The sequence below is a fragment of the Apteryx mantelli genome, unplaced genomic scaffold (assembly GCF_036417845.1).
Source record: "Apteryx mantelli isolate bAptMan1 unplaced genomic scaffold, bAptMan1.hap1 HAP1_SCAFFOLD_34, whole genome shotgun sequence".
Lineage (NCBI taxonomy): Eukaryota > Metazoa > Chordata > Aves > Apterygiformes > Apterygidae > Apteryx > Apteryx mantelli.
The window spans coordinates 4,012,659-4,027,664 of NW_027118693.1; the positions used below are offsets into that span (position 1 = coordinate 4,012,659).

The 15,006-nt window shown below is 50.1% G+C and overlaps 1 protein-coding gene across 1 annotated transcript; it reads left to right on the plus strand.

The window, feature by feature from the left end:
* Positions 1 to 6,166: 6,166 nt before the first annotated feature.
* On the plus strand, positions 6,167 to 7,022 carry LOC136996341 (olfactory receptor 6B1-like). The gene is given in 2 exon segments (XM_067317270.1): positions 6,167 to 6,247; positions 6,249 to 7,022. Coding segments are annotated over 2 exon segments (855 nt in total).
* Positions 7,023 to 15,006: the final 7,984 nt, after the last annotated feature.

Genomic DNA, 15,006 nt, shown 5'->3' on the forward strand with positions numbered 1-15,006 from the left:
TAAAAGAACAATTGTTTTGCTTCATACCACTTTCCTCAGGAAACTCTCATTTGAATCTGACGCAGAGACCGTGTTGAAGCAGGAAGCCAGGCTTCCCCCTTCATCAGCAGAGATGGGGGAACCTCGGAGGCCGCTAGTCTGAGCTCCCTCAGATGCCCCCAGTGCAATGAGGGGAGTTTCCCTTTGCAGTGTCGCTTTTGGCACTGACACCAAGGGAGTTCAGGGGAACAGAGTCAGGCTCGGATGAGCACAGATGGGCTGAGACCATGGGTCCCGTGTCCATTAGGAGAGCAACACTCAAAGCAGAGCAGGAGCAGAGAGGAGGGGAGGGGAGGAGAATCCGGACACAGCTTGTGGGGACAGACCCTGTGCTCCTCACAACCATCCCCCCACTGCCACAGCAGGAATTTCTGGGTTGCAGCCTTTGCATGGGACCAGCAGCTTTCCTGGAGACACATCCAGCAAAGCCAGCAGGACTTTCTCCTTTCAGGGCTATTCTCCCTATTTCCACCTGATCCTGCTGTGCTCTAGTGTGGCTATATGGGCTAAGCGCTCTCCTAACGTGGTGGTGGTAGCATTGTGCTTCCCTGTGCATTCCTGTGAAGACAGGCAGGAGCAGGCTTTGAGCACCTTTATGCCAGAGCTGGTCTCCAGAACAACATTTCTATAATAAAAGGGGATCTCCTCTGTGATGTGCCTGAAGTCTGGCCTTTCTTCAGAAGGGGGGGAGTCAAGAATACTCCCAAGGGATTGCACCACAAAAGGGCTTGCTGTTCTGCTTGTGAACTCTGTGGGCTCTGGAGAACAAGCTCAGAGTCTCCAAGTGATCTGTTAGGAACCACAGATTGGATTTGGGGCTCATTTCTCAGTGACCAGTGCCAGTGGAGATGGAGAACAGTCTCTGAGTTGCCTACCCAGGGCTATCGCACAGGTGACAGTGCCACTGACAGATGGCCACTCTTCTGGAGGGGAATCTGAGCCCCCAGGAGAGCTCAGGGGATCTCCAGGGACAATGTGTGCCTGGGGGTGGGCAGTGAGTGGAGCCTCACAAAGTGAGAGACAGTCCATGGTGGAGTAAGCAGAATGTACAGCACTAAATCCAGGTATGCACAGGGAAAGGAAGGCTCTGCAACCTGCGGAGAGGCAGTGGGGACCCTGGAGGACCGGGAAGGGGGCCTGGAGAGGGATTCGTGCACCCTCTGTGAAACACCACAGGCTACAGTTAGTGCCCACCCAAACACATCTCCTGCCATTGCAAACACCTTGGGGTCACTCTGAGCACTGTCCATGAGCACAGGCACGTGCCAGCAGTGTCAGTGGTGGTGATGCCTGTGTGGTTGGGCCCGCTTGCCACCTGAGCAGCATGGCCAGTGCCGAGTCAGGAGTTCCCCTGTGGTCCCATGGTCCCACAGTTCACTCACGCTGCAGAGCAGCAGTGTCAGCGTGGGGCCCTGCGGGGAGCACCAGGGAAGGGTGCAGGCAGGGCTGGACAGGCCAGCGTGGACATTCGCACGTGGGGAAAGGCTCTGTGGGGAGCAGGGATGTCCCAGGAGAAAAGCAGGGCAGCATTCAGCGATGGAAAATGAGAACGAGAAACAGGTTTCTCTGCGCCGCAGCTCAGGGCAGGCTGCTCTGTCCCTGAGGCAGCAGGAGGTGCCGGAGGGGCTGCAGGGCCAGGGCTCTCGTGCTGTGCTGGTCAGCGGGGTGGGCATGGAGGGTCTGCAGGCAGACAGGGAGGGGGATCTGCTGGACACAAGAGCAGGGGAGACAGAGTGACGGGTGTCATTGCGGGGCCTCCTCCCCCTTGCCGGGGAGCTGCTGCCCTTGTCCTTGGGCCTGGCCTGAGTTACGCTGCGGACATGCCTGTGCCTGGCCCTGCACCTCTCAGGCCCTCACCCAACCCAGTCCCCATCCTGCTGACCTGACTCCCCATCTCTATCTCAGACATACCTATGCACTGCAGTCAAAAAAGCATTGGCAAAGAAAGGTGGATGCAAGCAGATCCCAGAGAAGGTTGTGGACACAAAAGGTCCCCATACAGCAACTCTTGCTTGACAGCCAGATTAAATATGGAAGGAGTGATTTGGGTTTGGACCTGCTATGCAGCTACACTGCACAGCGTGTTATCTGGATGAAAAAGTGAAGGCAGCCCCTTGGGTCTGGTTTTACGATGGGCAGTTAGGAGAGCAGGGCTTTCTGTATCACAGCTCAAGTGTTTATGCACCATTTGTGACTGGGTTGCTGCTACAAAGAGTATGCTGTCAGGAGCAGCAAGAGCGGAGCTGCTGCATACGGGAAGGGGATCTGGGAGCCGAGTGTGGCGGCAAGGCAGGCAGGGCAGTGACCCACTGGCGAGAGGTGCCATCCTGCAGTGCCCGGCCAAGAGGAACAGAGCAGGTTTGGGGATGGTAACCAGCATCAGGCATGGTCCAGTGATCACCAGAAAAGACCGTAGGGCTCCAACCAGCCCTGCTTGGCATGGGAGGTTGCACTAGAGACCTCCAGAGGTCCCTTCCCACCAAAACTCCTCTGCGACTCCATGTACAGAAAGACCGTGGGCACAGAGACAGTCTCTACCTGTCCTGCAGGCTGCTCTGTTGGTGGGCAAGGGACAGAGCCCTTGGCCATCCCCACGCTTCCTCGTCCTCCTCTGCCTCTGAGTGGGACATCGCCTGGGTCCAGATAGGGCCCCGCTCATGGCCCCAGCGCAGGTTGCTCCCTGCAAAGGGTGAAACCCTGACATTCCCAACACGGAGCTGACGCCAAAGCAGCATCCAGAGCCCAGCCAGCCCCAGAGCCATCAGCCCTCCCTGGCCCAGCCACAGGGCCCTGAGAAGGACTGCTCACCCTGCCCCACTGTTCCCCTTTCCCCTGTGGTCAGCAGCAGCTCTGCCTGGCCAATGTGGGGACTGTGGACCCCACAGGACTGGTGTCCAGCGGTGCCGGGGCACTGGGCAGCCCTGTAGGCGTGTGGGGTGTTCCCCGCTGTGCAGGCACAGATGTGTGCAGGTGAGCTGTGCTGCCCCAAGGCAGGCAGGCAGTGTGGCCAGCAGCGTGGCGTTGGGGGGCTGTTGGGGACCGCCAGCTCTTCCCCCACCAGGGCCTCTATCAAGCACTTCGTGGAGGGGTCGGAAGGAGAAGGCTCCCTCCCGATGCTGCTGGCTGTCTGGCGAGAGCTCAAGTGGGCTCTGCCAGATGGGGATGCCGGCAGGGCCTGGGACGCTCTGTTTCCACCCTGCCCCACTCCCAGAGTCCAATACTCTATGACCAGGGTCTCTTACTTTTCCCATGCAGAGAGGATGTAATGCTTAGTATCAAATGTACATATCTGAAGACATTTGACATTACATGTGATTTGAATTTAGCAGAATGATACAGCTATATACTGAAATCACAACACACGTCTAACTTAAACTTAGCAGAACATTGCAATTGCAATATACAGTTGGGACACAGTGCAAATGTGATTCCCATTACTGGTCCCTGTAACATGCTGGAAGCCATGGAGGCTCATGGGCATCTCCCAAACACAAGAGATGGACACAAACCGGGGGGGACATATCCATAGCTCCGCTCCATTCAGCCCCCAACCTGCCAGGCCCCTGCATCTCAGGGCGCAGAGCCTGGCACCCAAGGGGAGGGGGGGGCTCACCCTGTCCCACAGCACAAGTCTGCATGCCTGGGAGGAAGTGCCTGTGACTCGGCCTCTCCCTTCCCACTGACCATCATGGGAGGCTGGGGGACCAGCTCAGGCCATCAGGGCTCTCGAAACCTGAGAGAGTCAGTGAACAGACAGTCATCTGCAGGGAGGTGAGGGGAAGCCCATGCATGGGATCTCTCCTCCTGACTTTTCCTCAGGAGTTTGGAGGAGTCCTGATGATTTCTCTGCCTCAGTTTCCTTTTCAAAGGGGCATGTCCCAGGTTTAGAGCGAATGAGAGTTATGGGGAGAGCCACATGCCAGAGGAGTTTTCAAAGTTTCCAGGAGCTCAGAGGTTTCTTTCTCCTGCCAATTAAGCACTGTTCTTTCTCTGCAGTCCCTGGGGAGAGACGAGCTGCAGCTTTATCCTTCAGAGACTCCTTAGTGCTATTAACCCCAGGACAGTGTGGAGAGCAGGGGGCATGCATGTGCTGCTGGACACATGCCACAGGAGCTGCTAGAAGAAGATGGCAAGGGCAGAGCAATGCTTGAGCCCTGGGACAAGGTTTGCAGAGAGCTCAAGGAAGAGAAGGACACGGTGGGGAAGAGACAGGAGCTGAGACCTCAGCTTGATCGTCCTTCCCAGGAACAATCAGCACAGAGGTCGTCACATCATCCTGAGGATTGCAGCTTTGTGTTGTGTCTTCTGAGTCAGGTCTGTTCCTCTGGAGCTGGTGAGGCTTTGCATGGTGGCACCTCTGGGCAAGAATGGTACGGGCATGTCCTTTTTTGCATGCCTTTCCCCCACCATCTCCCTCTTCCCTCTACGCATTTCCTCGATTCCCTTGTTTGATGAGCAGAGTGCTGGTGAGCTTGCCAGTGGGTGCAGAGTTAGACTTTATGCCTTTGCTGCTCCTGGGCCACCCCAGGGCCCTGTCGGGGGCACCCACACCTCAGCTGGGAGGTGGGATCCAGGTAGAGGGCTGTGTTTCTCCAGCAGGGAATTCCCTGGCCATGCACACGGGCATATCGCAGAATCACGGAATCGCTGAGGTTGGAAGGGACCTCTGGAGATCATCTAGTCCAACCCCCCTGCTCAAGCAGGGTCACCTAGAGCACATTGCACAGGATTGCGTCCAGGCGCGTTTGGAATATCTCCAGAGAAGGAGACTCCACCACCTCTCTGGGCAACCTCTTCCAGTGCTCTGTCACCCTCACAGTGAAAAAGTATTTCCTCATGTTCAGATGGAATTGTCTGTGTTTCAGTTTGTGCCCGTTGCCTCGCGTCCTGTCGCTCGGCACCACTGAAAAGAGTCTGGTCCCATCCTCTTGACACCCTCCCTTCAGATACTTGTACACATTGATAAGATCTCCTCTCAGCCTTCTCTTCTCTAGGCTAAACAGGCCCAGCTCTCTCAGCCTTTCCTCATAAGAGAGATGCTCCAGTCCCCTAATCATCTTTGTAGCCCTTGGGCATATCTTGGGCATTTGCCTTTAACAGGAGGGGAACAATGCTTCTTCCCAATCTCACCCAGCACTCACCATGGAGACACCCACCCCTGCTCCCAGCAAAGCTGCTCAGGGAGCCTCGCGAGTACAGCTGTCAGGGCTGAGGTCCAGCTGCTGGGCTGCACCGCGAGGCAGCCCCAAAGCCCTCAGAAACCATTGCTGAGGGGGGAACTACACAAAGCAAATGATCTTCCCTGTGCTCTTCTCTTCCACCCTGCTCAAAATCTCTCTTGCCCATATTGGCTGATCAGCTCAGGTGTCCATCTTCTCTCACATCTATCTCACTTTTCTCTCTCAAGCCTGTGGGGGGGGGGGCGGCTCTCTGAGAGCCCTCTCACGCAGTCATGCTGCACGGTGCCATTGATGTCAACTCCTGATCCACACACTGTCAAAGGAAGCATGCAGCCTGTCCCTTCCAAGACAAGTGTTTCAGAGAGCTGAAATCAGCTGCTTGGTGCAGTGCCCCTCCTCCTCCTTTGGGGAGAAAGGGCTTCTGGCATGATGTGCTCACATAAAGGGATTTTCTTGCCTGGTAGGGACTGTGGTTGCTCTTCAGAATAACTTCAGGTGTAGGAGAGACCCTGTCACAGGCTGAGCGAATGCTTGCTCTCCTCTAACTCCCCCCGCAAGCAGGAAATGAGCACCTCCGTGGAGCAGCTCACCTCTGTGGTTCCCCTAGAAGGGGCTTCTCTTTAGATACACGGCTTAAGTCTCCGGGAGAACCATATTCTCTCCTTTCCCTAGTCCTGGAGGCCATAAAGCGGACACAAACACAGTCAGAGAAGGGCCAAAGTCCGTGTTTTCTCTGACAGAAACTTCCTCCACAATTCTTTTATACAAGAACAAAAGAAAGAAATGAATCCTCTTTCTTGTAGGTTGCCTTGCTGGCAAAAGAGGAATGAGGGACCTGCGGTGATTCATGGAGAAAGGGGAATGGGACAACCGCACATCACCAGTAGAGTTTCTCCTGTTGGGAGAGTGTCCCCTCACTCCAGACACCACTCTTCCTCCTCTTGCTTATGATCTACTTGGTCATCGTGTCTGGGAACATCCTCATTGTTGTGCTCGTGGTGGCAGACCAGCATCTGCACGCTCCCATGTACTTACTTCTTCCTGGGCAATCTGTCCTCCTTGGAGACTTGCTACAGCTCCACCATCCTGCCCCGGCTGCTGGCCAGCTTCCTGGCTGGGGACAGGACCATCTCTGCTCATGACTATATGGCTCAGCTCTATTTCTTTGGTTCTTTTGCAGCTACTGAGTGTTTCCTGCTCACGGCCATGGCCTGCAATCGGTACTTGGCCATATGCCAGCCCCTGCTCTATGCAAGTCTCATGACCTGGAAGGTCTCTCTACGGCTGGCAGCAGCATCGTGGCTACTGGGATTCCTTCTCACTACAATAGCCACTTTTTTCTTATCCCGCTTAAGGTTCTGTGGCCCCAAGGCAATGGACCACTTCTTCTGTGATTTTATCCCTTTGCTGGAGCTTGCCTGCAGTGACACCAGTGTTGTCAAACTACTAGGTTTCACACTGTCTCTCTTGGATGTAGTCTCCCCCTTCCTATTCACACTGGCATCCTATGTGTGCATCATAGCTGCTGTCCTGAAGATCCCATCTAGTGTGGGCAGGCAGAAGGCCTTCTCCACCTGCTCCTCTCACCTCACCGTTGTCACGGTTTTCTATGGCACCCTCACCGTTGTCTACCTGATAGCCAGAACAGCCCCTCTGAGGCAGCTCAACAAAGTCTTCTCCTTTTTCTACACCGTCCTCACGCCCCTGCTCAACCCTCTCATCTACAGCTTGTGGAACAGGGAGGTCAGGGAGGCCCTCAGAAAAGTGGTCAGGAATGCTCTGGCTTGTACCCAGAGCTCATAGCAGTTTTGCACTCCTCTGTACAACACACTGCTGGTTCTGCAAAGTAGTAAAGTCAATATGGGAAATAGTAGGCTGCACATTAGGTAACCCCTGAGAAGAACACAGCAATGAGAATATTGGTGGAAAGCAGAAGGGAAGAGAGGATATTAAATCAATTAAATTGCATGGTTTAGAAGGGAAGGGAAATAATGTCCCATTCTTGTTGCTTCCTTGACAGACAATAAAGTGGTGTTGCTGTGCATGGGAAATTTTACAATGTTGTCTTTTTCTTTTCTTTTTTTCCTCCTGTGTTGAGAGGGAATTCATCTGGGGTGAAATGTGAGCGGACAGGGAGGGAGATGGGGAGTGGCAGTACTTTCCTGACTGCAGGTTCCTTGGATGGGAGCCATTCCCTTCTGCTGTGACCACTTCCAGGGTAGAGGTTGGTGCCTCAGCCCGTAGCCCTCGTTACACTACTGTCCAACGGAAATGCATATACTGCCCAAACACATGTTGGTGTCTCCTGTCATTTGTGACGGCCTTGAGTCTCCCAGACATTTGTGGGTTCCTGGCAGATAGCGAGGGGAAATAGTTGTTAAAGAATATTGCACTGAAGCTGTCTAGAGTTGATCGCTTAGCATAACTTGCTTAGCATAAGTAGCTGAATTTGCTGAAGTCTTAGGCCACAAGCTGTGAACTTTCTCCTAGATATTACCTAGTTATGGGAAAGAGGGCCCCAGAGCTGGCTCAAGGCGGGAAGATAAAGAAGTTAAAACCGAGAGCAGAAGCTGCAACCTTGAAAATAGGATAAGAAGCAGCCTGCCTAGAGACAATGAAGGAACCCAATGAAAAAGGGGAAGACCCCATGTCTAAATATTAATATTGGTCCGAACTATCGCATGAGGGTGGGAATTTAGATTGTAAGGGTATAATTGCCCAGGGATTTCTTTGTTCGGGGTTTCTCTTCAGAGACACCCAGCTCAAGCTGTAATTACTGTACGTGCATCATTAAAATTTGTTTTGCTCCATTCTGACTTTGAACTTCTGCCTCAGCGGGAACCTAGGGTCAGACCCTGTTATGGTGGCCAGCGAGCCTAACTGTCCATAACACCAGGCATATGGCTGCAGTTTGTGGTTGTGATGTCACTTGTGGCTCAGGGCCTGATAGGCCAGTGCTGGTGATGTGGCTGCAGTTTGTGGTTGTGAGGTCACTCGTGTTAAAATCATCTTTTTTCTTTTGTGTGTTCACGGGCAGCGGTAATGAGCAGCAGGAGTCAGATTTCTAAATTTTAAATTTTTACTGCTAGCAATAAGGTGCCTCTTAGAGCAGAAGAAGGGACCCAAGCAGCTTTCTGTTACCACTTTTAAGCAGTAGTAAGTTGTTACATATTCAACACTTTAGTTTACATAACTAACCAGATCTAGCCACGATTCTCAGTTCTACCAATCCCCTTGCCATGATACAGTAAGAAGTAGTTCCATTCCAGCCTTATTTGATCCATCTTATAATTATTCATTTGCTAATTTACACCTCCTTTGGTGTTACCTTTGAAGAACTTTTTGTGCTGCTGGCTGGGTTAAACTGGCTTCTTCGCAGTTCTTCAACTTTGTACGAAAAACAGGGCTAAGGCAAGGTCAGAGAAGATGTTCTGCTTGCAGGGCGCTGTGACCTTGCATGTTCTTTCTCTGCAAAACTAGAGTATAGTGGAAATTTTCTTAACATTCCCTCCTTTTATTTCATGCATGCCTGCTTCCAATGTTATGCCGGTCTATACTTTTATCCCCTTACACGAGAGGCGTATTTGACCCATGCATGAGATACAACAGAAAAGCACAGTTCCTACTGCCAGAATTAACATTAAAATTATTAAAACACATCTGGTCCACCCTCCCAGATCTGGTAGCCATGACCACAACCACGACCACTCTGCTGCTAGGCTACTGGACAGGGACTGCTCTTTGGCTATCCGATGGAAGGTACGAACATGTCGTTGAATGACATTTACATCATATTCAGTTTGTTTTGATTTGTTTGCATAAAAACAAATGTGGCCAACAGGTAAACTAAAGCCCATCGATTTTGGATGGCTAATTGAGAGAGAGAGCTCACTTCTATTTGTAGATTTTTTAAGGCATGTTGACATGCCATGGAGCTTTATCATAGGAATGTGCCTTAAAGGGTTGCTGCCAAAAATCTGGCACCCTAGGGTGTAAATATGTCAAACTGGACTGATAGCAGCCCAAACCAGAAACAGGCTCTGCTAGACAACCAAAATTGGTGTCCAGGGATTGAGGCTGGTATAGGCAGTACCAACATTCTGACACATTCCCTACTTGTGAGACCTTAGTCATAAATTGTACAGTGCGATTATTTTCCCAGCCTAGGGTTAAACTTGTAATAGCTATAAAAGACAGAAATGACCCAGAAATCACATTTAAACACAGAGCACAAAATAATTACAGAGTGTGACAAATCTATACAGTTTTCCTTGAAGAGGTTTTCCTGCTGTTGCACAGGAATTCTCTCTTCTGCAGCAGATGCTCAAGAAACTGGAATGGCCTCTGAGGAGGTCGCAGTGCTGGGGGCCGCCTTTACTTGGGAGTGATGAATCCAGGTTTCTTTACCTGCAACCTTAAGAGCAGAATAAGGGCACAATAACACCTGTACAGGGCCCTCCCAGTTTGGTTGTAACATGGTTTTGGCTTTATGAGTTTTTACAACACCATAATCTCCCAGTCAGTATGGATGGAGGTAATCTCCTAAAGGCAGAGGTTGGGTAATTACAGCTGTATATCTCTTATTCTTGAAACTATTCTGCAGACACATAACGTATTGGGTAACAGCTTCATCTCCTGCCAAAAGGCAGGTATGTGCTGGCACAAAAGTTCCTGGCATCCTACCTGGTCTGCCAAACAAAATTTCAAAGGGGTCAACCCATGGCTTGGGCCCAGGCACCGCCTTAATTCCCGTAACGCTAATGGCAATGCTTCTGTCCCCTTCCACTGAGTCTCCCTGCAAATTTTGGCTAACTTCATTTTTAGTATACGATTCATCCTTTCTACCTGCCCTGAGGATTGAGGATGATAAGGTGTACGTAGTCTTCTCTGAATTTCCAGTGTTTCATATATTGCTTTTAGTATTTCAGCAGTAAAATGAGCTCCTTTATCAGAATCTATTTCCTCCGGTACCCCAACGTGTGGTATGATATATTTCAGTAAGGCTTCTACTACCGCTTGGGCTGTAGCCTTCCTGACTGGGAATGCTTCCACCCAACGGGATAATTGTTCAACTATGACTAACAGATGTTTCTGTCCTTCTTTCAGGGTCATGTCTGCAAAATCCGTTTGTAATTTTTGAAACGGCATCCAAGCCTAACGACGCCCTCCTTTTATTTTAGCTTCTAGCTTTGATTTAGTGTTGTATTCCATGCATACTAAACACTTTTTCGTTATTTGTAAAATTGTTTGAGTCAAACCTGGTGCTGCCCATGAGTGGGAAATGTCGTTGTCTAAATACAACATCCCCCCGTGCATCTGTCCATGGAGTTCTCTTACTAGTGTTATCAACATGATCTTAGGGAGCAACGGTTTTCCCTACAAAAAACATATCCCCTTTTTTTGTTCTGCTCCCAAACGCTTCCATCCTTCTACCTCTTCCTTAGGTGTTGCTTGGTGTTCTTCCTCCAGTTCTTCTATAGTTTCAGTCATTACCATTTCTTCTCGTGGCCCGAGTTTGGTAGGCAGTGGTTGTAGGGCAGCTGCTTTTGCTGTGGCATCAGCAAGGTTATTTCCCTTAGTTATATCCAAAGCGTCTCGTTGGTGAGCCCTCTGATACAGGACTGCTAACTGCAGAGATTTTTCCAAAGCCCTTAATAACTCTACAATCTGATCTCGGAGGGCTACTTGATGTCCTGCCACAGTCAAAACCCCTTTTTCTCTCCAAATTATTCCCATTGCAAATATCACTCCCAAAGCGTATTTGGAGTCCGTATAGATATTAGCAGTCTTACTCATGGCTATAATACATGCTCGGGTTAAGGCTATCAATTCCGCCACCTGAGCCCCAAAATGTCCTGGAAGGGATCCCGCTTCCAGCACTATATATACATTGCGTAGTTACTGCATACCCAGCAACCCTTCGACCCTTTTCATAGTATGATGATCCATCACAGAACAATATTAAATCCGGATTGTGCAGGGGCTCTTCTTCCACAGTAGGCAGAACAGTCAGCCTCAAATCTATTGTTTCCAAGCAACTGTGAAATAATTTTTCCTTAGCTTGCAGTATTTCTGGTAACAGAGTAACTGGGTTTAGCGTATCACACTGTTCTAACATTACATTTGGTTCAGTGAGCAAAACTAGCTCATACTGATAAGTTATCGCATGCCAGCGCCGGGCAGTTTTGTGAACTAGCACACTGCTTGTGATTCGCTTTCGTTCATTCAGATATAACACAAAGGGCTTACCAGAGTCCGGTAAAGCTAGAGCGGGAGCTTCCATAACTTCCTGCTTTAACTCTTAAATGCTTTTTCCACCTCTGGAGTCCACACCATTAAATCTGGTTCACTATCCTTAGTTAACTGTGTTAATACCTTTGCTTTTTCACTAAATCCGGGTATCCAATACCTATTAAATCCTATTGCACCTAAAAAGGCCCTAACCTGCCTTTTCATCTGAAGGACTAGTATTTCCTGGCTTGCTTCTATTCACTCCAATGAGATCAATCTCTCTCCTGACCGAATTATCATTCCCAAATAATTAACTTGTTGCTGGCACAACTGCCTTTTGGCAAGGGAGACTTTATGCACCTTTTCCGCTGGGGCACACAACAATGTTTTACTATCTGGCTAACAAATATCACAATCAGTACTCGCAATCAACAAGTCATCTATATATTGTATCAGTTTAGGGATGGTTTTTGACAGCATAATCGTTTGTAAATCTCTTTTCAATATTCTCGAAAACAGTGTGGAAGAATCCATGAATCTTTGTGGCAGTCTGGTCCATGCACACTGCTGTGCTTTCCAAGTAAAGGCAAAGAGGAACTGTGACTCTTCATGGACTGGTATAGTAAAGAAAGCTGCCGTTAGATCCACAACAGTAAAACAGTTTGCATCTGAGGGAATTTCCGTAAGGACTTGGATCAGATCAGGGACCACAGGGTGTGGTAGATCCACTATTTTATTAATTGCTTGCAAATCTTGTACAAAGCGGTATACCAGTTCCCCATTTGGGTCCAGTTTTGGTTTCTTCACAGGCAATACAGGGGTATTACAAGGGGAAGTACATTGTACTATAATTCCATTCTTAATCAAATCAGCAATCACAGGCTCAAATCCCTGTTCAGCCTCCCAGGAAAGGCGGGTGCTGTTTTACACCCATTCCTGCTCTTCTGGTCCCTCTTCCTCTTTGACCTCATCCACTCACATTTATTCCCTTTCCTTTCATCTTTGGAATTCCTCCCAGCGCTGCTGCCAACATACTCACTTCCTCCCGCTTTCGCCTTTCCTTCTCCTTCCTTTCTTTTGCTGATCTTCCATCGTATATGAAAGTTGATAACGATAGTATCGTCTGTAAATTCTCTCCCCGCCACCCGGGAGCATGTTTTCTGAAATACTCGTGGATATCTGGTGCTGCTTGCTGGACCAATACGCTCGCTGCCAGCTTTTCATTAACATTTTCCACAGACATCCCTCCATAGCATAAGAGCATAGTTTGCTGCAAGCAGACTGTTTCAAAAATTGAGTGTTCCTCAGACTTTTGCTAACGCTAGTACCTTTTCTGAGATAACACCCATTTGCCCGGCAGTTCTTATAGCTAAAACCAGATTTTGGCATGCCATTTCACATGCTGCCCAATCATTTGTATTATTATAATCCCAATTCGGATCTACTCGTCAAGGTTGTCGGCTTCTATCTCAGTCTGCCAATTCCCTATCCTTTTCCCAATATCCGTTCTCTATCCCCTGGCTAAAATATCTGTCGTAACAATACTTGAACACCCCCCTAACAAAGGTAATGTCCCTTTACTATTGCAGAAAAAGGTCGAGCTGCCTTCTCTGGGTCCTCCCACACCCAGGGCATTTGCTGTGCCCATTGAAGTAGACCTCCGGGAGCCCGCAGCCGATAAACATAGGCATGCAAGACCAGTGCCAGTGCTCACCAGATGGGAACCTCGCTGTGTTCTGTCTGGGGAGCCAAACAGATAAAATAATCTGTTCTGTTTTGTTTGCTCTTGGGTACTGGTAATGAGCAGCAGGAATCATATTTCTAAGTTTTTAAGTATTATTGCTGGCAATAAGATCCTTCTTGTGCTCTCAGCCAGGTACTGAGCAAAAGTGATTTCCAACGAAGCTGTAAAACCTTCTGCCTGCTAGGGGCCTATCAGACGCGGAGGCAAAAGTGAACTCACATCCGCACGGCAACCATGTGCTTCCTGCTGGCCTATAAGGTACAGGGGCACAATGACATCAAATCGACAAAGAGGACACATGAACATACTGTGGGACTATGGGGTGCTGAGGCAGAAGTAAACTGACAGGTAAATCCAGCAACAACGTGCCCACCACTGGCCTATCAGGACTTGAGGCAAAAGTGACATCACAACCACAAACTGCAGCCACATCACCAGCACTGGCCTATCAGGCACTCAGCCACAAGTGACATCACAAACACAAACTGCACCCACAGCACCAGCACTGGCCTATCAGGCACTCAGCCACAAGTGACATCACAAACACAAACTGCACCCACATCAGCAGCACTGGCCTATCAGGCACTGAGCCACAAGTGACATCACAAACACACACTGCACACACCTGACCAGCACTAGCCTATAAGGCACTCAGGAACAAGTGACATCACAAACACAGACTGCAGCCACACCACCAGCACTGGCCTATCAGGCACTGAGCTACAAGTGACCTGACAACCACAAACTGCACCCACATCACCAGCACTGGCCTAGCTGGCACTCAGCCACAAGTGACATCACAAACAAAAACTGCAGCCACATCACCAGCACTGGCCTATCAGGAACTGACGCACAAGTGACATTACAAACACAACATGCACCCACATCACCAGCACTGGCCTATCAGGCACTGAGACACAACTGACCTCACAACCAGAAACTGCAGCCACGTGACCAGCACTGGCCTAGCTGGCACTCAGCCAAAAGTGACATCACAAACACAAACTGCACCCACAGGACCAGTACTGGCCTATCAGGCACTGAGACACAAGTGACATCACAGACAAAAACTGCACCCACACCACCAGCACTGGCCTATCAGGCACTGAACCACAACTGACCTCACAACTACAAACTGCAGCCACAGGACCAGCACTGGCCTATCAGGCACTGAGCCACAAGTGGCATCACAACCACAAACTGCACCCACAGCACCAGCACTGGCCTATCAGGCAGTGAGCCACAAGTGACATCACAAACACAAACTGCAGCCACATCACCAGCACTGGCCTATCAGGCACTGAGCCACAAGTGACATCACAAACACAAACTGCAGCCACATCACCAGCACTGCCCTATCAGGCACTCAGCCACAAGTGACATCACAAACACAAACTCCGCCCACAGCACCAGCACTGGCCTATCAGGCACTCAGCCACAAGTGACCTCATAACCACAAACTGCACCCACATCACCAGCACGGGCCTATCAGGCACTCAGGCACAAGTGACATCACAAACACAAACTGCACCCACACCACCAGCACTGGCCTATCAGGCACTCAGCCACAAGTTACCTCACAAATACAAACTGCAGCCACAGGACCAGCACTGGCCTATCAGGCACTCAGCCACAAGTGACATCACAAACACAAATGCCACCCACATCACCAGCACTGGCCTATCAGGCACTGAGCCACAAGCGACATCACAACCACAAACTGCACCCACATCACCAGCACTGGCCTATCAGGCACTCAGCCACAAGTGACCTCAGAACCACAAACTGCAGCCAGATGAACCAGAATTGGCC